Raw genomic sequence first — 23,307 nt, 5'->3', positions numbered from 1 at the left:
AGTGAGTGGGGAATAGTGAAGGAGGTAAAAGCAATTTCTAGCGTACAAAAGCGTTTCGTCATAACTGAGAAGGAATAATCGATAACCTCAAGCAGACACAATGACGCAGTTGGAATGACATAATTCAACACATACCCACAGAGAAAATTGATAAGACAGGGTCACAACTGCAGGTCAAAACAAGAAATTCAATTAGAAAGTCCTAGAAGAAAGAGGGGGATTAGGGGTGGCGCTATCATGACGACAGTCTAGTTTGGCCTTCTCCATTCCTCCGCGCCACACACATAGCCCCCACCCCTTGCTGGTTACACCCTCTTCCTTAACGATTCCCTCGACCATATATTACATACCCACCATATAGCACGTGTAAATTTCCATCGACACCAGGTGAAACCTTCAAACAAAAAACAGCCAAACACAAAAAGAAGAACACGAAACTTAAAACGAAGACTCATGCCAGGTGACTTGAATACCCTAACAATCCTAACAAGCCAATACCTCAAAAGCGGATGATATTTGGGAATAATAATATTATATATGGTAATATATAAGTTATGGCTTATAATTAATATTAAAAATTGGAAAGCATTTAATAAAATATAATGTTAGAAGGTAACGAGATTTTTTTAATGCCTATTCAACTGATCTTGAATTTACTATTTCCTGCAATCCTCTGGAAACTTCAAGCCCAAGGAACCGCACCGTTATTTTCAGCTGCCTGCTTTTGAGCGCTTTTCTCAGGCAGGCGAGAATGCAACAACGTGTCGGGCCCTCACTCACACTAGTGCCCTTCGCCCGTTTCCCACTCTCTCTGCCGCACACTCACCAACACACAGCCTCCCTAGAGAGAGAATAAGGGACCTGTGCTACCTGCCAAACTAGTCCTTCTCTGCTTCTTTCTCGTCGTGTGGCTTCTGTCACACATTTTTGACGTTTCTTCGCCAGCTGTGTTGAGTTCCTGCGTGGGAGAGTTGCCCAACAAAAGAGCCATAGAGAGAGAGGGACTCCGACAAAGAGAGAGCTTTTCTGCAAGTTCAGGCATTACCTGGTTCTTTAGGCTCTCATCGGATGGGCCTTAGTTCGCTTTTCGGACTATTGAGTGAGTTGCCTCTCTCTTTGGGGAAAGCTGGGAGTTGGGGGAGTTGGGGTAGCTGGGAAGGCTTTTGATGGGCGCGGGTTTGTTGGATGGGTTTTATGGCTACACCAAGACACTTAATTGGGCGAAAGCTTCAACAAAATGTTGCATTAAGCCATTGTAGCTGCAAGATCTTAAGCCGAGTAATTGTAATTTGAGACATTTCATTTCAATTATTTTTATTTGGCATTGATATTACAATTTCGAACATTTTTAAACTAAATACATATGTAGATATGCAGCATAAATACACTACAAAAATTAAGTGAAATATAATAACTTAAGTTATCAGCATTTAATATTATATTTCTTTATAAAGAGTTATATCGATAGAATTTATTTAAACAATTTAATAAGAGTTTATTATTTTGTATTTGTAAAAAATAAATAAAATTATGTGATTTAATTATTATATACATTTCATTTAAAATAAATACATTTTACAGGACAATGACCTTTAAAAAATTAACCATTTTTTAAAGTGCACAATTACGTCTACATTTTAGGTGCATGTGGACTTGGTGCCCATAACAAACGTAACAAACGTAACGAAAACAATTACACGAAAGAAATCCTCAAAAAGCACACTGGAAATGAGACTGAGAATACACACCCCCCTCTCTCGTATTCCCTTTATCCTGGGACCCCCTCCCCTCGTCCATCTCTTCAGGGACTGCTCAGTGAACATTAAAATAACAAAATCCAAACAACGCAAACTTCGAGTGCAAGACCAACAAGAGAATCCTAGAACCCAGGGCCAGAGAGAGGTGCACTAAGAAAAATAAATAAAGTGTTCAAATATTTAAGCAACAATATTAACTGCAATAAAGGGGGAAACATTAAAGATTTAAAATAAAATAAGTAAGATTAAATGGTTATTATATTTAGTTTCCTAATTCAAAAATGGTTTTTATAAAAAAATTTGTAAAAATATCTGAATTGTATAAAAAAATATTTAATTCAAGCATAATACGAATTTTAATTAATATGCAAAATATTATTTTTTATTTTTTTTAATAGTCTTTTATTTAGGTGTAGGGACAGCATACGTGAGAGAGGGAGAGAGCACGAAGCTCGCCAGGACGTCGCCAGTCAGTCTCGACGGGGATTCCGCTCTCGTTGGGATGCTCTCTTTGGCTGCACGGAAGCCTACAAAATCGGGGAAAGCTTTTGGGCCGAGGCCTCTGCGAGGCGAAGCCTTCAAAGTAGTCGGAGAAGTGGAGCCAAACGGTAAAGACGCGGAGCTCCGCTGAAAAATAAAACAATATACAGAAGGAGAGAGCGAAGGGAAAGAAACTACAAAATCGCAGCCCAAATCGCGCTTCGTGGAAAAAAAAAATTTGGCTACAAAATAATTGCAAAAAGGCTTCCGCCAAATAACCCCGAAAGAATCGAAATAAAAAGTGTTTTGAAATGCCAGTTAAGCAAATACGCCAATTATGGGCAGCCTAAGGCGAAAGAAGGAAAGAGACAGGGCAACTCTGCCTCTTCCGTGTTGTTGTGTGTAATGTGTGAAACGATTTTCCTCCTTCAACAATTTTTTTGGCAATATGCACGGGGCATGTATGTAGATACAGCGACGAACATGCTGAAATGGAGCCACAGAGAAGGGCCCTTCATTAAATTGGCTGCAGAAGAATAAGCAAAAAAAAAATACAACAAAAAAAAACAGAAATAGTAGCAGATGAGGGTTACTTTTTGAGGCAAACACCAAGGAAATAATAACCTTGACGGCTTCTGGCCAAGGCTCTCAACTTGCTGTTCGATGGCTCCAGTCGTACAACATGGCGTATGCTTAATAAAACCAAAATATTAAACGCCAGCAAGTATGCAAACATGTGCAACAAAGTGTGCGTGCGCGTGTGTGGGTGCCAAATAAAATATTAAGCAAGTAAATAAGCGATTCGATACGACTCGACTCCACTCTACGCGATTCCCGATGACGCATTCGAGAAGAGTAGGGCAGAAGGTTAAATTACACAAAACGTCAAATTCGCCACGTACGATAGTCGTTTCGGAGTCGCCAGTCCGAAATTCGTATACGGATTCGGTTTCGGAGTGCTCGGTCGGGATACGGAGTATTCAGATTATAGGCGTACAGAGAGCAGAAACTATATAGCACATAACACACCAAAACTTTCCAACTGGACCCCGCCAGAAAAATATAAAACCGAAAAAATCACCAAAAAAAAATCATTTAATATTATCTATGAGCCTCAAACAAAGTGTCCCTGTGCCACTGGAGAATATCAAGCATATTATTTCAACAATTTACTCAACCAGAAAATGTGCCTAGCTCTCTGAGCGTGGGAGAAAGCTTGGCGAGAGAGGGAGAGCTAGAGCGAGAGAGTAGCACCCTCAACCTAAATTCACCACAATAAAATACAACAAAGAGGCAAACTAAAAAAAAATTGAAAAAAAAAAATACTTTCACTCTCGCCACAACGTGGCGGCATCGAGAGGCAGGAAGCGCATAAAGTGACAGACAGACAGAAAGAAAGAGACGGACGGACGGACGGCGCTGGAAAACTCAAAGGGAAAACTTTTTGCATGCCACAAGCAGCAGGAGCGTCACAATCAGCATCAGCTGACTGCTGCAGGAAGCCTGGCAGCAGGACAACTGTGTGTTGCGGACAGGACGAGCGTCCGGTCGTGTCACCATCCATTCAATAGGGGCCTACAGCAAACACTGGCCAACACACACAGGCTCCACTGGCCGCCACTCACCAACACACACACACACACCGCGCTCGAGCAACGGCAGTTTTAATGTATCCTTAGAATTCCAAACAGGTGAGCATACAACCCAAATTGTGAACACAGATAAGGCACAAATAAGGTGCAGTGAAAGGACTTGATACTCGTATAATAAATCATTGTGTTTATAGTTTTGAATGGGCGATAAGTCTGAATGCCTCGGCCCGCAAAAGTGTGCTACATAAAAAGTTGCAAAACTTGTCACAAGGATAAAGTGAATACAGTAGTTACATTGTTTCAATTATTATTATTCGTGTTCACATATCTCGATAAGAGGTTTTTCTATTGGAAATGACATGTGTTATCTGCTTACAAAGTGTATTGTCTATTTAAAAGTTTGCATATATTTGAAACAACACAAGGCCGCTTGATATGGGTTATAAACGAAATAGTATGAATGCAAAATAGTTTGTTTAAATAATAAAACATTTACGTTTTACCAAAACAAAATTCAAACGGCTAATTCTGGATAACATCTGCAATTTTACTTATTTAATTTTTAAGTGAACACTAACATTTTATACAATAAAATAAAATCCCAGTAGGATATTATATATAGTTAGTCGCAGGTAAATTGGAAAAACACTTAGACCATCTTCAGTTTTGGCTTTTGGTTTGGTGTTAATCTAATTATAAAAGTAAAACAGTTGAATTGGGTTTACTTAGCTTAAACTTGAGGATCACCACCTTTACTTTTTGTAATATCTCTCACCTTTCTCTCAATTCTGTAATTTTCTCCACTTAAATACTCAAACGAAAAATATAGGTTAAAAAGCCGTAGTCCCGCCGCTTTTATACAAATAATTAAAAATTTCCCATCGACCAGCAAGTACTTGCCGGAAAAAAACGTTCATGTCTTCAAGGACGCTCCTTTCGATTTTATCTCAAGCGCTGTTCGCCACTCGCACCCTTCAAACGCTCTTCAATTACAAAACTTTTATTCTTTTTCTCCGCTCTTCACGCAGCAATTTGGCTTTAATTGCAACCGCCCCCAGTGCAATCTTAATTTGCATAAATTTTCCGCGTACCGTTCGGACACGTCCCCTTCGTTAGACTCATAATAACCACAACTCAGTTTCAATTAAAAGCTCAGCCATCAATTATGCAGAGCAAAAATGTTGGCAGCGAACCGAAAAAAAATCGTTGAAAAAAAAAACAAAACTATTACATACTTTTCGGCTGTCCAACGTATAATAATACTTATAATTAATGCAATTGGGTAAAATTTAGCTGTAGAATTCAATCATGCAAAATGCAAAATGGCAGTGCCCACCACAGAAATGCGAGAAATCAAATTTTCATTTCCAATTAGTGCGCTGAGCTCCAATCAAAAGGGAGCTGATGTAAATAGGCAAACATCACTCATACGCCTAGTACACCCAATGTCCTGTCAGGCTGTGCGCTTCCGTTTTTCGGCAATTAATTAGGTGCAAATTTTAATTAAATGGCGTCAGTGGATGTGGATGGAATGTTTTCCCGATGACGGCAGTTGGCACTTGGTTCACGGCCAAGTTACTTTCTTCTTCCCAACACCGAGCTGTGGGCACAAACTCATTAAATAGTTATTACTCAGCCTCAGCCCGTGCTCGCCGCAGCCAAAGTGTCAACCACGAGTGTGTTTTTTAGGTTATTAATATCTTAGTCGAAATTTTTTGTTGTCACTGTGTCGTTAATAATGGCTTTTGTGAAAGTGATAAGGCGAACTATCTTTTTTTTGGGTCAAGGTGGGTGTTTTAATTAATCAATTGTCTACATAACTAGATCAATTTTGTAATATCTCTCTAGTTCATCACTGTTAGTTTACGAAAGGCATCTCACATTGTAGATCCCTAAAGCTTTTATGCTGATATATCCGCCATCGAATTGAAGTTACGTGACCCACTTCCCAGTCACCAACTTTAATTACACCCATCATAAAATAAGCCGAAAAACCCAACCCAACCCACCGAAAAGCGAAGGTGAGAGAAAGAAATTCCAATAATTGTTTTATGGTATAACTCAAGGTGTGGGTGACATCCTCTGACATTCCCGGAACGCAACTCACTCCCTTCCTGACCTCGCACTATCCACAAGTTTTTGGCTGGCAATCATTAAGTGGCCGAAACCAAACTAAAGCAAAACCACGTGGGCTCGATGTGGGACGAGCCCTTCTGCTTTTAGTTTTCGCTGGCATAGCAATCAATCTTGGAGCCTATGAAGGGGGGAGGGGGGAGTCGAAGGTGGCAAGCGAAGACACAGGTGTCCAGTCGGAAGGATATCCTTAAACGGAAGGCGGGGCTGCCATATCAAATAATCCTTTTTTTGTTCATTTGTTCATGCTCGTAGATATGTATTTAGCAAACTCAAGCTTGAGCACTTCAAGAGCTCATTAAGTGGGCTAACCTTGATGGAGGACATGCGGGGTAGGGGCGTTGGTGTGGGTGAATTGGGGTCGCCTTAGAAATGTTGCAAGTTTTCCTCTTAATTCACTTAAGACTTTCGGTTTGAGTTGGCGCACACACAGACGCACGCACACATTATAAATGGCAAATCCCATAGTCGTAAGGTGGCAATTGAATGTCGGACTCCGTCTCCTTCTGTGTGACCGTGTGCAAGTCCTTTGAGTATCTTGTATTAAGAAAGTTTCCCTCACCTCTCACCCTTCCATTGAATTGAGTCGCAAGGCGGTCTTGATAAAGTAAGGACCATTCAGCAGTTTTCCATAGGCAAATAGAAAAATATTCATAAAACTGGAATTGCGATTTGTCCTTGCAACTTTTCCTTCGTTCCCTCTTTTCTTCTTTTTTTCATTTTTTTCATTTTTTTTCATATTTTGCTGTAGGAGGTAAAAAGGATGTGGGATAATAGATTTGCGTCTGTACGAGCGCCTCGGTTAACCTCTTTCTTTGTTATTCTCCCTATTTTCAAGCCAGGCAAAATTGCTATAAGTGTGTTGAGCGCTTTGGCTTTGGGCCATGTTTCTGTTTCAGTCTTCATCGGTGACACTAATTGCTGGCTTATTATCCTTATTTGTGGTGGAAATGCGCGGGGTCTGGGGCTTTCCCACGCAACTCAACGATTATGATGACTCTGATAAAACGTTGTATTATTTATTGCACTGCGGCATTGCCAAACTGTAAACTGCGAATTTAAACGTGATGAATAATAAATTTCTCTTTTTTTGGCTTACTATTAAATGCGTCGTTTATGATAAAGTCAGTGTTCTTCAAATAGCTTCACAAAATTGCAGAAGTAAATAATATAGCTTGTGTGTGCCTTTCAATATCCACTTCAAATAAACATAGCTTTTTAGACAGATAATCCTTGTGAAATCAGTAGAAGCATATATTTAAATTTAATAAACTCTTGTAGAAAAAGCGTTTTATATTCGAATTTAGTAGTTTTGACACTTATATCGAGGAGTTTTCCATAGCCAAACGTGGTAATGGCTTCCCTACTGTCTTTCTCCATTGCGGCATGGCTTGACCTGTTTATGTATTTATTATTGATTTTGGCTGGTGCCCCATTTGGTGTGGCAGTTTATTTTTGGACTTTATTTTCATGACAATGGGTGGTTTATTAACTTTCAGTTAGCTGACACAATAATTAAGGGGCTTATGAGCTGCAGTTTGGCCGGCCAAATTGTGTGGAATATTCCATAGGAGATTTATGTGCAAAATAAAGAAGGCTTTCAGCACTTTAATGCAGAGACAAACGAGAAACGACAAACGAAATGACAAGTCAAAGGCTGTAATTGTCAATAACATTGATTCGTAATTAAGATGAATGGTAATTTAAACCCACTAACAACACACTTTCATCGCCTCACCTGTGCTATGTGCTATTATTCCTGTCATAAATATCAATTTTCAAATGCACCAGTTCCGTACATTGTAGGCCTAAACAGGAATTCATGCCGGGCATAATATTATATGTTAGTTGGGTTTTTATCACAACCAAGCCCCTAGTCACCTTTCGGTTTGTGTGTAAGTTGCGTGAGTTCTTCATTCAACTTGAGACTTTGTCGACTCGAGAGCTTCTTGCTAACCCGAACTCCAGCCATTCAGCGGTACGTGTGTATATATCCTGGTGTTCTTTTGTGTTTTGCCCAGAACTAACTTTTCGTGACTGGACAAAATGCTGCTCGGCGTTTTGTAGGAAATGCCAGCCTGTCCTGGTTGTCCTGTCTCTCGTTGGCACACACACACCACACACAAACTCCCCGGATCCTGACTTCCCCAGTTAGTTTCATTTGCCTTTTACATTTCCACACATTTCCTACTTTTTTACCGCTGCACCGGGAAAAAGTTCTAGTGCGGTCTATATATTTTAAAGCAAGAAATCAAAAAATGTAATATTTCCATTGATGTGGGTATAAACGAATGCCCAAAGAAGGAACATTCATAAATGTGTAAAGTTTCTCTCAGTGTAGTTGCGTGTCTGTGCATAGACGACCTACTCAAAAGAGGGAAATTTGGGCGGAAAGAGGGGCGTTGGGTGGCAGGGACAGCGAGACGACGCTTTGCATATTTATTTTATTTGATTTCTGTTCGCTTTTTCCTACGTTTTTTAGGTTTGGCGGGGATCTGATATTCCCGCTTATATAACAAACGCGACGTGTGATTAAAAATTCGTAATTTGCCCGTATATTTCGTATACCCTACTTCACTCACCTGGTACCCTTCCTTGTGTGTGTCATGTTTTTTTTGTAGCATACCTGAGGCGTTCCACTTCCCTGTTCAACTTTTCCCCTTCTTTTTTTTTCGAGCGTGTTTTGTGCCATTTTTGCCGCAGCCATTGCTGTTGTTGTAACCGTTCCTCGTGCTTCATTAATATTTAATTAAAAAATCAATAGTTGACATGTAAGTCAACTTGGTTTGTTCTTCTTTCGGGCCTGGTTTGTTGTACCTTTTCCACGTTTTCGGTTTCTTTGGGCCATTTTCTTTCTGTCTGCCCTAACTTATGCATGTGCATTTGTGCATATCTTATTATGGCAGATTTCTTCTGGCTTCGTGTCGTCTACGTGACGTTTTAGTTGGAGGAATATCTCAAGAAAACCACACCCTCCATGCTGGCAAAGGAAAATTTAATTGAAAAAGGCGGGGCTCATATGTTTTACATGTATGTTTGTACACAAAAATTAGTAGCTGTAAAGCAAATATAGGGAATATAATGACATATTTCACTGCTCCGTTATTGATGAAAAACATTTGTTGCACATTGATTTAGTTTCATATTACAATGCCAATTGACTGTTATATTTGAGTAAAACTACAATTATTATAATTTGATATCAAGTGTGTAACAGGTAGAAGAAAGCGTTTCCCACTTTATAAAGTATATATGTTCTTGATCAAGAGAACTAGAAAAGTCGATCTGGTTTTATCCGTATGTCTGTTGTCCGTATAAGCGATGTTATCTCGGGAACTATAAAAGGTAGTAAACTCCAGTGGAGTTTCATTGTGTATCTAATGGTGGAGGAATTCTATCTTGTTTGTACATACAACATGCATACAAGGCGTTCAAATATCCAATATCAAATATCCGGGGGCGTTAGGTAATCAAGTCGCAGCATTCACAAAGCTCATTAATACATGAACTAGTGCATTTGCATTATGTATTACATTGCATTGTGTTGTTGTAGTACTTGACTCACGGGACAAGAAGCAAACGTAATCTTGGCAAGGTCCTTGGATTATCTTTCATCTGCGGGCAATCAATATGCTTCAAAGGAGTGCTGAAATTATCATCATATGAATGTATTGGAACTAATATGCGATTGGATATGATTTCCCTTCAAGCTTAAAATGCATAATTTAATGACCTTAGCTGTTTAATCTTCACATGCCTTCTCAAGATTTAAAGTGTAGTGCTCTTGAGCCGTTTAAAAGTTTATTTTATTTAAGAGGTTCTGTTTAATGCATGAAACATTATATCAATATAAGAAACTTAATATCAATATATTTGCCTTTAAATGAAAATGTTTGACTTGATGCCCAAAACCAAAATCAATAGCATTGTTTGCCAGAATATTGATTTTCCATTTCATATTATTTGTTAGTTGCTATTAATTGATGAACATGGCTTTTAAACGTAATTAAATGACGGTTCGAAACAAATGAATGTTCAGTAATACACACAAAGTGAAAACTGAGGTTGTATTTCGTAAATTTACCTCTCAATTCGATGTGTCACAAATGAGTCACTTTTCGTGAGATTTTCTAAAGTTGACAATCAACACGCTGCATATTCCAGCTTATCACCAACTTAGTAAGAACTCAGCTTGCGAAACGAAGAGAAAATGCACACGATTTCATGTGATTTGCTGCGCAGAGTAAACAAGGCAAAGTCACGTAACTCGAGTCTGCTTATGCTTTGCTTATCAAACTGCCACGAGATCTTGTTCAAGATTTATTGACAGCTCCACGGAAGTGGGAAATGGGAAATGGGCAAGGCACATGTTCCCCATGTGCTACCTGCCTTTTATTTACGCGCAATTAACCCAGTTACAAGTTCGACATGCCGCTTTTGGCAAACAGCCCCCGCACTCGTGCATATCCTGCATTTATCATAATTACTTCCCCACAAATTTACCGCCGAAAAAAAGGCCAACGAAAAAACTGAAAGGCAAAAAAGGAGTTCGTTGATGATGATGATGAACGGTGATGAATGCCCTGGGCTTAAGCGAACTTCTGCAGCTTTGGTTAATGTTTTAATATGCCTCTGGCAACTATTAAGCGCACTTGAAAAGCTGAACGTTAAATGCCAGGCGCATATTAAACATCAATTATTTATGGCGAGCGATAAACGGGTTTTGCGCTGAAATAAAGGCCTTTGCATAGCATACATTTGGGGGCCTCCTTTTCTTCCTGTTCATTTGCGCCTGTGTGTGTGTACGCATTGTATGCAAATACTCAAACATCGAAATGTGCTTAGCAATTATTTTAAAAATGCAAACAACTAGAAAAAACTACAACAATGACTATTGCCAGCGCAGTTGAGCATCGGACCAAAAAGGACGATGTAAAAGGAGACATTTCCACATCGACACGGAAAAAAACGAAAGTATTTGTCTCTGCTTCGCTTTTAATCTATATATTTTTTTTAGATATATACATTCTTACAAAGAATAAAATGTAATTGTTAAATCAAGTAAAGCCTTATATTGCAGTTAACATCATTTAAATATTTTTATATGTATATGTTTGGTTTTCTGTGTAAAATACAGACAGAGCATGCAACATGAAACCCGCCTAGGCTCGAGTCCAATAAAAACTGGAGTGAACAATATACAAAACTTATTTTCAAATCAAACAACAGCAACAGCAAAAACCAAAGTCAATGGTGGACAGGGGGGCAAAGTGCAGGGGGCGTGTCAGTGACAACGGCGAAACAGTTACAACAAACTGCCAGCTGTTGGAAGTAGACAAACACGAGAATTGGAACTCGGCACAGTGGAATTTTGCACTCAAAAATAAACAAATGTTTTCTAAAAACTCTATATGATGTCCTGAAAATATTTAAAAATTATTTGAACGTCTGCTGCATTTACAAACTCCTTATATAAGTTTAAAAACCGCCTTAAATTACTTTAAAAAATTGACTAAATTGAGCAATGTATGAGACCACGGTGTATCTATGCACTCTCGACTGGCTGCTTGGCACAAACCAGAGTCAGACTAACAAATTCCGAAAAATGTCACAACGCGTACATGAAAAATGTCCTTGTGTCAAGCGCCAACGACAAACGGCGGCAACTGTGGTCGTGAGTGTTGGTGTGCGAGTGCTTTTTTGTCACCGTTTAGCAGTTAGTTCTTCCTTTAGCGATTGCAAGCATACCGATAAAGTCCAGCATGTGTTGCCCTGCTTTTGGGATGAAAACTGTGCTTTGGAGATCCCAAACTTTATGCTATACCCTGCACTTGAGGTAATACCACTCTTTTCCGCGCTGAGCACTGATTATGAGCTTTAATGCTGCGCTTGGGACTTCATCAGTTTTCGCATTTTGAAGTTTGGAAGTTGGTTTGGGAATTTTCAGAAGGACGATCAAGTCCAAGCTTCACCACTTAATGGCAATAAGTGGAGCACTTTTCCAAGTGCACAGTGTCAATGTTTATGTGTGTGTGTGTAAATGAGTGCGGTTCTGGGGCAAGTGTGTGTGTGAGTCCTGGCTGTGCTTTACCAAGGTCATGAGTAAATACGTTTGGAGCATGCTGTTTTTGTCGTTTATTCTCTAACAAAGCCAAGCCAGCAACAAGAACAAAAAGAAAAATAAATAACAGAACAGAACAAAACCAAAACCAAAAAAAAAAAATGAAAAGAGTGAGAGAGTGAAAGAGCAGCAGGGAAATTTATTGTCATATCTATATAATATAGGGAAGCTTCTGCTGATGCTTCTTATTGATATTTATACCAAATACATTGGAACTCACACATATGTTTTCCATTTCTGCGCTTGTATTTGTTAGCCTCATTTGTAATGGCGTCTGCTTGCCAATTTGTTGTGCGGCAGAAAGAAATGCAAATGTGTATCGGTAAATCAAAAAGGACATTATTGGCCGCTTGTTAGACGTAAGCACAATTGCCAGCCATTACGTAGGTGTCTCTGTGTGTGTGTTTGTGTGGGTGTGTGTGTGTGTGTGCTGCTGACTGAATTAAGCATGTGTGCGTGTTTAGTGTGTCCTGTGTTGGTGTTCGTGTTTGTGTTTGCCAATGGTCGACCGCTAAGTGCGCTTAAGCGTCAAACCAAATTGGCCGGCGCTTTGTTCTTCAGCGCTTAGCTAAAAGTGCACTTTACCTTTCCACACCTCTCCTCTCTCCATCTCTCTCACTCTCTCTCCCCACTAACACACACACACATACACTCAGCTTTACAACTCAAATGCAATAAAAAAAAAAAATAAACTCACACATGCACTATGCAGTATTTGAGTACTCGAAACTTATTTGCTATTTACACTCGATTAATCGACAGCGTTTCGTTTATGGCTTTGATACAACTTTTATTGGCATAATCGATGGGGAAGTTTTTTAATTAAATTCGATGGGCTGATCGAAAGTTAAGGAACTTGCCTTTGATTGCCATTCGATATTCAATCATAGAGCTAGTTTGGAATCGTTTAATAATTTAAATCAAATTACTTCCAGTTTTTTTTTAAATAAATATCACTTTATTTGAGTTCTTTATAATACCTTATAAATTTACATTTGATTGTCGTTTGATATTCAATCTAGTTTGGAATCATTAAATAATTTAAATCAAGTTAATTCCGGATTTTTATTGAATACATTGCACTTTATTTGAGTTGACATGTTACATTTAGACCTAAGATTAAGTGTGTTTTTGACAAACATCATCATACAATATTTATAAAACTTAAAGTTATTGGATTATTTGTATTAGAAACTTTGTTAGAAACTGTAGTACTCATGACTGCTTAGACTCGACTAATGTTTAATAATTATTGAATCCCAAAAGATGTGATCCATCTCCATGTGAAATATGCATTTTTGTTTAATACTGTAAAATTTCAAATATGTTATGTCCTGAACCGTAGAATGGCTATCGTGTGCCCGGCATTTCCGTAACTTAGCACGGCTAAGTGAGTGGCAATGTGTGAGCACGGCAATTTTCAACTATTTATGAGTAGCGAGGTGCCCTCTTTCCCTCATCAGGACGACGTGTAAGTGTGTAAGGATGGTTTGGGCCAGGAGTCCCGCCATCGGGAGTGTGGCACATAGAGCTCCGGCTGCCTTTGTGCTAACCTGTTTTTGTTTTGCCAACCAAAGTTGGCACATAAATAATGAAGCACGGGGCATAAGTTCCCATTGATTTCGCAGTGTGCGCAAATGAATGTGTCCGTGTGTGTGGTGTGTGTTTGTGTGTGTGAATGTGTTTGCATGGCTGGTGGAGCAAGGATGAGGGGCAGCAGTACACCATATGACTCTGGAGATTAAGCCATTGTTTGCACTGAATGTGGCGCTCAGTCTGAGCGGCGGCTTAGCGGCCTGCGTACGCAAACAAAAGTTGTTCGCGGGATTGCAGATTGAAAGGTGGAGCAGAGCGGAGGGGGTGTTTTAACCCAATTTCGGGCGGTTAGTACCTGGTATGACAGCCAGGGTCGATTAGGCCTTTTGAAAAATGTTGAATAAGCGACCATTTCACACTTTTAAGAGATCCGAGAGACAATTATTGATGGATCCGGAGGTTTTAAAACATGGTCGAGAGTTCAACTTGTATCGTGGAGGATAAATTCTACTTGACTGAATATTTTCCTATACATTTTTTACCCAATATTTATTCCTTTCATTAACAACAACCATTCCATTTCAGCTCCAGCAGTGTAATGCGCCTTGGGGGCAGTGGCATTCCATACGACGGCGACCCCCTGACAATGAGCGCAGCTGGCAACGACTATGCCGAACTCTGTGATCTTGGACCCTCGCGATGGAGTGCCCGACCGTACGGATACAATGCGACCGCAGCGGCAGCCGCCGGCTTTGGCCTTGGGCCCTCGATGGGCGGTACGCAGTCGTCGTCCAGTGTGCCGACGGGCGGATCGGCCGGGCTCAGTGGTCACCACCTGCGCAGTAGTGGAGCGCCGGGACCGAGCAGCTTCGAGGCGGAGGACATTGGCATGGCCTTTGGCATGATTAGTCCGCCGCCGGGCAGCGGACCCTACGTTGGATCGTCGGCGGCGGGGGCGGCGGTCGGTTCGCGCGTTGGCAACAGCACCAGTTCGCTGCGCGGTGCTGGCGGTCGTTCCGGATTGTATTACTCCCCGCCGGGCACCTCATACACGATCGTCGAGCGCCCCCACTCGCCGCACTACTACTTCAACTCGGCGGGCGTGCCCACCAAGGGCGGCTCGTTGCCGGGGCGTGGCAGCGCCTATCTCAGCTCCTCACCCGCCAGCCACATGGCCGCCGGCACGGCGGGCACCCTGCCCACCTCGACGGCGGCCAGTGGGCGATCGATGGGCCAGCATGCGAGCAGCAATGGTAATAAGAAGCGGCCCATCTCGCCGGAGCAGGTGCTCCGCATGTTCGGCGCCACCCAGTCGTCATCAGTTCCTACGAGTAGCTACCACTACAGCAACGGCGGCACGCGGGATCGGGATCGCACCGGCAGGCGGAGCCCCGCCAGCAGTCCGCCCTCCACCACCCACCAGGTGTGTATTAATATTTAATTAAATTAAATGAGTCTTCTAAGTGGAATGTCTTCTTATTTCCAGATTTATCGGGATCGGGAGCGGGAAAGGGATCGCAGTGTCCCGAATATCCATGAACTTACAACGCGAACCGTTTCCATGTCGCGCGACCAGCAAATCGATCATGGTTTCGGCATTTGCGTTAAAGGAGGCAAAGACTCAGGTGAGCTCTTAATATATTTTTAATACATACAAGGCTTTAAAGAAAACTTCACTGCAAACACAGCAGAATTTCCTACCAGAAGGTTCTTAAAGCGAATTTAATTTAGCCATTTATCTGGGAGGGTCATCCTGGCGTATACGTGATTTAAGAAACCAGGCCATTGAAATAAGTTTATTGTTTGGCAAACACCGAGCATTTTAAACATAATATGCTTCTTAATCTCGTGTTATTGGCCAATAGTAAAATAGAAACCATAAGCTGTGTTAAGCCCTCCGATTTGTCGGCAAAGCCTTCGCAGCTGAAATTTCCCCGACTTTTCTCTACCCATTCAATTTGACTGCTGCCACGCCCCTTGGTGTTTGATACCATGTTACGCCCAGTCGGTTTTGGGTGATGGCTTCTCCGTGTTACCCATACCTTGTCGCATAGGAAGCTCTTACGTGCAATTTAGTTTTCAATTTCGTTTTATTGTCCGGGTCTCACGGAGCCGTGTGTCCGTCCGTTCGTCTGTCCGTCCGTCCGTTTCTCCGTCTAACCATCCTTCCCCGTTTGAGTAACCACGTGTATTGGCATGGATGTTTGTGTGTGATAAACCGCCAGCAGCTTTGACATTTCCAAGTGCATTTTGCACCTGACTACCTTTTTGGCTAACCAGCTCTTCCTGCCCACTTTCCTTCGCCCGTTTCCCTTCAACTCATCCTGCCTTCATTCCCATTTCCTGCCGTTGAATTTATTTTTAGTTTGCAATATGCGGACGGCTTTAAAATCGATAAAAATCTATTTAAGTTGGCCCCCGTATGCAGGCTTCTCTTTTCAGTTCTTCCACTCTTTACCTCGTCGCCATTGTGCACACTCACACTCGCATATACGGACGGACACACATACACAGAAGTACACACACAGTCACACAAGTGTTTTATAAATTAAACATAAAATGGCTGCCGCACTCCACTCCTCAATCCCCACTGCAAAATGGCTGAGCTTAATGAAAAACAACGAACAAAAATTGAAAAATTGAAAAACACAGAGGACCATGCAAGAATGGGGCCTGGGTAATTTCGGTTGGTGCTCGAAAGGGGGGTAGGGGTGAGGGGGCTTTATATTAAAAATTGAGTGTGTGAGCGGGCGGGCTAATTGATTTCCCCTCTCGCCGACCCCACTCATTTTATTGTTTTTCCAGGCTTAGGCGTCTACATCTCACGCATCGAGGAAAATTCGGTGGCCGAGCGCGCTGGATTGCGACCCGGTGATACAATCCTAGAGGTGAATGGCACCCCCTTCACCTCAATCAATCACGAGGAGGCGCTGAAGGTGAGCATCCCACAAAATATTTACGCTCGCATAAATATTTATATCTCTTTTGATCTTTATTAAATATTTTGTAGTAGCTAATGTTGTTTATACTTAGATCAAAATCGATTAAAGCATACAGCAATTTAGGGTGGGTTGAAATACCACTGAAACCTGAAATATTAAGCTTCATTGAACGGTATTTGCCCTTGATAAAATGTTCTATGAATAAAGAAATAAATAATATTGTTTAAACTTTAACCATACCTTGAAGGTATCCAATCAACATCTGATATACGAGTGCAATTCACCAGCTGAAATTGCAAGTAAAAAGGCAGAAATAAATGAAATTCCTTGCAGAGGCACGAACTTTATCCACTTTTGTGAATTTCTTGCTGCTCCTCAGTTCTGCCTTTCGTTCGACCCTGACAGCCATGTCAAATTTTTCTTCCATCAAAAAGTATCTAATTTTATTGTACGCCTTATTGATTTTTAATGCGATTTTCTAGCCAGGCCGTTCTGGTATCTATCGGCAGCCTCAGTTTGTCAATCGCTGGCCCTTAATAGTTGTCCATAATGGGGTTCTATCCATCAGGCATACCCCTATATGCACAAATATATTACATATAGTATATGTATTTGTATGGACGTACAACGAGTAAACTGTATTCAGTAGGCCACCATCGTCTTTTATGGTCGACACTTGACAGAGTAACCAAAAGAAAAGGCTTTCCTCGGCTTTCCCTACGATGGTGGCAGCTGCCTTCGAACGAAAGTCAATTTATTGTGGAATATTTTATGTGACACGTTATGATAGTCAATATAATTCATTCTCAAACATATTACTACGTAGATGGCTGAAGGGACGAAGGCTTAGGTTTTGGCACTAGATTGGCACATGCTGTGCCATTTCTCACGCTTTTGAGCAATTTAAACTTTAACCGATTTCGACAGAACTTGTTTGGGAACCCACACAACCACCAAACATAAATATAAATACAAATAGATATATATTATATATATATACCCCATTCCTCGTATCGATTGCTGTCTGCTTTGAGCGATTTTTGTAGTTGTTTCCTCTACAAGTATATAAATCTTTATGCACACGATACAGTTTTGTATGAATATTACTAAACCAAATACGAACATATATTTGAGAAAAACCATGAAAATAAAATCAATAATACACTAATACAAATATACACTGAGAAAAAATTGGCAATAGATTAGTCGCATTTGTATCAGAATTTTTTAAGTATATTTTACATTGGTTTATTGCTCTTTATTTACACACTTTTAGTTGGTAGTTTCTGTTGACCGACTGAAAGGACTGACATTTCTGCAAATATGGTAGAGAGCTCGCATTTTATAAATTTAAGATTCCAAAAGCTGCCACATATCCTTTTTAAATTAGAAAATAAAGCTAAAAATCATTTCACAACTTATTTACATCCTGGCTGGATGTCAAAGGACCCAACCACAAATGCTTCTGATGCAGCACTTCAGTTTGATATAATCCTTATACATTTATTAAAAATAAGTGCAACTGGGAGAAAAGCCCACCACAAACCGAGAAATTAGGACTTTAACCGAAACTGGAAGGCAGACAACACCTGTGAGGATTCACAGACCAATTTGCACAAAGCACCCGCACCATAGCCCCCTTTCGCCATGGACCAACACAACTTTGCACGTTCTCACATTAGTTTTTTGGTCAGAAACAATTAAAATAATGACAGCAAATTGTGGCAAGCTTCACGGAGAACGGACAACAAAATCGGACCGCAAAAGCCCGCCGACAAAATGAAAGTCAGGCGTATTTTTGGGGTGGCATTTCCAGTAACGAACACGCCCACAGTAAAAGTTAATTAATAATATCGGAATATTCCGGCAGCACGATACGTACACGTTTTTGTCCAAGCAATTGGCGAAATTTCCATATAATTTTGTTCATTTTCATTTAGTATTTTTGCTCCATTTTCCCACTCTCTCTCTCTCTCTCTTTCTTCTCTTGTTGGTTCGTTCCTTTCTGCTCGCATCTGTCCTCTCTTTTTTGTGTCTCTTCTATTGCCACATTTTTTCTTAACGCAGAGATGTGTGCAGATATTGAAATCGTCACGTCAAATCAGTATGACGGTCCGTGCGCCGCCCACTCTGAACTCGACCGCCCCGCTCCACGGCTTCGGTCCGCCCTCCCGCGATCCCATGTACGCGTCGATGGCTCCCCCCCTGCACCCACAGAACCAGGCGGCGGCAGCGGCAGCAGCGGCGGCGGCGGCCTCCGGGGCGGGTCTGCCCTTCCGCCAGACCTGCTCCTGGATGGACCGCCACGGACGACCCGCCTCCCCGCCCATGGAGTACGGGGGCAGGCGCAGCGAGCGAAGGGATCGGTGAGTATATACATAAGTACAAAGTAATAAACATTTATAAGTCGTAAATATCTAAAAAAAAAGAAGACATTTTTAAAAAGAGAATTAAAGCCTCAAGCTGAGCTGAAACAATTTCCTTTTATACTACCTAAAGATCGAAGAATTTAAGCTCAGGATAATATTCTATGGCTTGTTCGAGATATTCATAATATTTGGGATTCAGTACTATTAGATTAGATTCATGATCCTGATCGTAAATATCTAAAATGAAGAAGACCTTTTTAAAATGATGATTAAAGCAGCAAGCTAAGTTGAAACCATGAATTTTATTCTACCTAAAGATCGAAAAACTTAACTTATAGAATAATATTCTATAACTTGTTCGAAATATTCATAATATTTAGGATTCAGTACTATTAGATTAGATTCATGATCTTGAAATAAAAGCTACTACTGTATTACATGTTAACAAATTCTCAAACGTTTAGAAACCGGTAAACTATATAATTTAATAAACTCGTCATAAGGAATATAGGCTATAACTTTGAAAATGCGCTCTTTTATTCCAAAAGAATGTAGCTCTTAGTTAACATCTTAACATTCCATAACCATTAGAATACGTCGTGTGGAGCTGCTGATCGAGCCGGGTCAGTCTCTGGGGCTGATGATCCGTGGCGGCGTGGAGTACGGCCTGGGGATCTTTGTCACGGGCGTGGATAAGGACAGCGTGGCGGATCGATCCGGACTGATGATTGGCGACGAGATCCTCGAGGTCAACGGGCAGTCCTTTCTCGATGTGACGCACGACGAGGCGGTGGGTCAGTTGAAGTACCACAAGCGCATGTCGCTGGTGATACGTGACGTGGGCAAGGTGCCCCACTCCTGCACCTCCATCGAGATGGAGCCCTGGGACGCCTACAGTCCAACGGGCACACGGTGCGTTTAGAGAGATCTAATAATGTGCATTCAATTCTATAAGATATAACTTTGAACTTACAGAGCACGCCGAAAAGGTCAAATTGCGACCATGGTGGAGGAGAAGGCGCGCTCTCTGCTGCCCCGTCATCACTTTGCAAGCCTTTCCTACTATATTGCGGAATATAGTGCGAAAGCAATGACCATAGATGCCTTTGTTGCCGTCTTGTTAGAGATGTTAGATACGTACGAAAAGGTGAGTGTTTAAACCCTAAACTAAGTCAGGGAATAGAAAAATAAAAGCATTTTAGTTAGATGAAACTAATATGTATATATCAATTATCATCCATTTCAGCACACGCTAGTGACGGAAATACGGGAACTGGTTTTCCCCGAGGATCGCACGCGATACGATGAGCTCGTATATCGCAGAGAACGCGATCCTTATAGCGTGGATAGGCATAGGGTAAGCCCAATAATCTCTATACCCCATTAACTCCATTGTAAACTTCATAATCTTTTACAGCGTAAGGGAGACCCCGCCCGTGATTTGCCGGTAAGCTTTTTAGAAGATTTATTCTACGACACAGACACAATATATACTTAGTTAAGAGGGAGACACTTCTAAATCCCAAAAATACACACTACGCATGTTCAGCCAAATAAACTCTAACTATACTTTGACTACTGTTCAACCGGTCTACTGTCTACTATTCGTCTATATATCTACTCTACTACCTATACTATACTATATATCTTACACAAAGTGTTTATTGTTTAGTATATCTTTCTCTTCTTGCTGTTGTCGTTGATAATTGTTGTCACTGTATGTTTGTAACTTTTACTTTAACTTATTTGTTCCAACTGTAGAAAAAATACAAATAACACTCGACAAAAGAAAATCAAAACAAAACTTGTAGTTTAATTGTTGAACGAGATACACTTGATACTTTCTATAGCCACCCAACTCTAAACCAGTTATTGCTTCTTTCATTTCCCAAAAATTGCATGTAATTTTCTTTTATTTACTTTCGAGAAAGCTTTCAGAAACTCGCTTACATCTGATTCGGCCCTTTGCAAGTAAAATTGCATTTCAAAACAGAAACAATCAAATCGAATGTCAATTTTTCCATACAATAGACACATATACATACAACTTTACTCTACATTGTAGTGGCGAAGTTTCTGCATATTTATAGCAATAAGAAGAGGACCGTTTGTAAAATTATGTAATTTAAGCCAAAACCAAGTCAAATCGGAAATCCAATGAAATTAAACTATTTGCAAAAGTGCAGTTGACTCGCAATGAGCCAAACTGTCGTTGTACATACGGAACACAAAAGAATTAGATGCTTTGATAATGGGGTATGACAAAGCTCAGCCTAATAGTAATCCTTAGACTTAGTACACTAAATAAGTAAAAAAATTATTGTATAATATCAAATTGATCTCATGTAATCCCACGTTAAAAATGCACCTAAAATGGATAACCAAGAAACCACAACAGTCACCACGAATCAGCACCAATATAAAATACCAATCAATCTAACTACCGAATCGAAGTACGAATGCACTCCCAATCACTCTATCTTTGTCGCTCTACATTAGACGCTATCTCTGTCTCGCTCTCTCTTCATCTGTCTGTCTCTGTCTATGCTCGGTAGAATTCTACGAAAGCCTAGATTAGAGCCCCTCTCACTCTCTCACTCACTGTCAAACCTTTCCGCTGTCACTGTCTCACTCGCAAATCGTATGCAAACCAAATCGTTCGTTTCGTTCCATTCCGTACCATTCCGTTCCGCTCGCCAACAGGTAACAGCCGACGATTTGGAAATAATAGCCGCCACCGGACGGAGTCCTTCGTCGGACTCGGGCCTGGGCATGACAGTAACGGATATACACAAACGGTACCTAGCCACTTACCTTTAATCCATGTAATCCCATTTCCCAAAAGATTCCTTTCCAAACAGTGTTAGTAAGGGTAGTAGTAGTTTCCAAAGATTCACAAAGGCTTATCCAACATTAGCATAGTGTGCAGGTGATAGGTAAAGAACTCAGAACTCTTAACTTGCTAACAACAGCTTATAGAACTTAAAACGCTTTCATTATAATTCGGAGTTATAACTTGTTAGGAACTATCATTGTGTAAATTCAATAAATAATATACCCTTTCTTATTAAGAAAGAAGTTATATAGGTAGACAGTGCTATCTAGGGATTTCCCAACACTGACCCCGAACCACCCACTAATTCCCATCGAAACAGTTAACTGACCTGTGTATATGTATACGCTAGACCCGCACTACAGTTGCCCCATCGGCCCATGTCGGCGGGACCCATACTGCATCGCTCACAGCCAGCATCACATTATCAGACAGCCAGCAACCAGTCCTCATCATCATTGTCGCCTCCACAACAACAACCACAGCAACAACAGCAGCAGCAACACTATCCACCCCACCATGCCTCATTGGGTCATCTGGGCGGAATCGGCGGCAACGTGGGATCCGGTGGTCGTCATCATCACCATCCGTTGGGACCAACTCAATTGAAATTCAAGCAGACCAAACACAATCAGCAACAGGTCAGGACCGAAGCGAGTCGCGTGTCTAGGGTAGCAAGCTGAAAAAGTTATATACTCGTATATATATTGCCACCACTTAAAGTCTACGTTCACTGTTCCGCAAGCTGTTCTATGCTGAAAACTTAAGATCTCTCAAAGAAACATTCGTATTTAGGCTCTTTGACGGAAATTACTTAATGAGTCTTCTGAGAAAGTTTCCTCTTTATTTTCTAAATATATTTTTTGGCACCGAAATCTATACCTGGTCAATATGCTGTATTTTAAGTTTTTCTAAGCTTTAATTAAAAAAAAATTGACATTCGGCTGGTAACATCGCCGAGTTTCGAGATCTCCAGCTCTCGTCTGTCTGTTGTATATGTTTTATCTTATTTTGTATCTTTAGTGGTTTTATCTCTCTCTCTGTCTAACTACTTTTTGTATCTTTGTCACTCGTTGTGTGTAACGTCTATTGTCGTTTTTTTTATACGTTTGAATCTTTTTCCATGTTTGTCCAACTGCTCAATGTGGTTGATGTTTGCGTTTTTGTCTCTGTTTCCGGTTATGTTGTACTTCCTTATTAAATGTTGTCCAATTGGCTATTGAGTGTTGTAATACTGTCGCAATAAGTCGCATTTAGACCAGTGCCAAACCAGTGCCATAAGCCGCTGAAAAATGTATCTTGTAAATTCTTTTATCCCGGCTTAGGAATACGGCTGTGATGAGCACAGAACTCGCCGGGGCAGCGAAACCCTTTTACCGGAATACGAACCAGATGCGGTGAGTAAGCGAGACGATCGCGATTTTGTCGTAGGATCTGATATCTCTGGGGATTAAATATAATACTTTATAAATGGTAGAGCCACAGATTAACCACATAGTTCCAAATAACACTCTCAAATAATCCATTTGCTCATGCCATGAATT

The 23,307-nt window shown here is 40.8% G+C and overlaps 1 protein-coding gene across 10 annotated transcripts in view; it reads left to right on the top strand.

Moving 5' to 3' along the window:
- Positions 1–2,335: 2,335 nt before the first annotated feature.
- LOC6534046 (whirlin) overlaps positions 2,336–23,307 on the top strand; it is a 31,608-nt gene continuing 10,636 nt past the window's right edge. For 5 of the 10 annotated variants that reach the window (XM_039374562.2, XM_039374561.2, XM_039374558.2 and 2 more), the window contains exons 1-9: positions 2,337–3,928; positions 14,205–15,042; positions 15,106–15,244; positions 16,425–16,555; positions 18,629–18,927; positions 19,522–19,842; positions 19,906–20,077; positions 20,177–20,287; positions 20,348–20,377. In XM_039374562.2, the coding sequence (XP_039230496.1) occupies positions 14,218–15,042; positions 15,106–15,244; positions 16,425–16,555; positions 18,629–18,927; positions 19,522–19,842; positions 19,906–20,077; positions 20,177–20,287; positions 20,348–20,377 (2,028 nt within the window). In that variant the 5' untranslated portion in view covers positions 2,337–3,928; positions 14,205–14,217. Of the gene's footprint in view, positions 3,929–14,204; positions 15,043–15,105; positions 15,245–16,424; positions 16,556–18,628; positions 18,928–19,521; positions 19,843–19,905; positions 20,078–20,176; positions 20,288–20,347; positions 20,378–21,633; positions 21,729–22,115; positions 22,405–23,088; positions 23,161–23,307 lie in introns of all 10 variants that reach the window. The other 5 variants (XM_039374557.2, XM_039374554.2, XM_039374560.2 and 2 more) reach the window with 3 other exon arrangements.

The sequence above is a fragment of the Drosophila yakuba genome, chromosome 3L (assembly GCF_016746365.2).
Source record: "Drosophila yakuba strain Tai18E2 chromosome 3L, Prin_Dyak_Tai18E2_2.1, whole genome shotgun sequence".
Taxonomy (NCBI): Eukaryota; Metazoa; Arthropoda; class Insecta; order Diptera; family Drosophilidae; genus Drosophila; species Drosophila yakuba.
The sequence above is the reverse complement of the archived record's forward strand: the minus strand, read 5'-3'. Positions and strand labels throughout refer to the sequence as shown.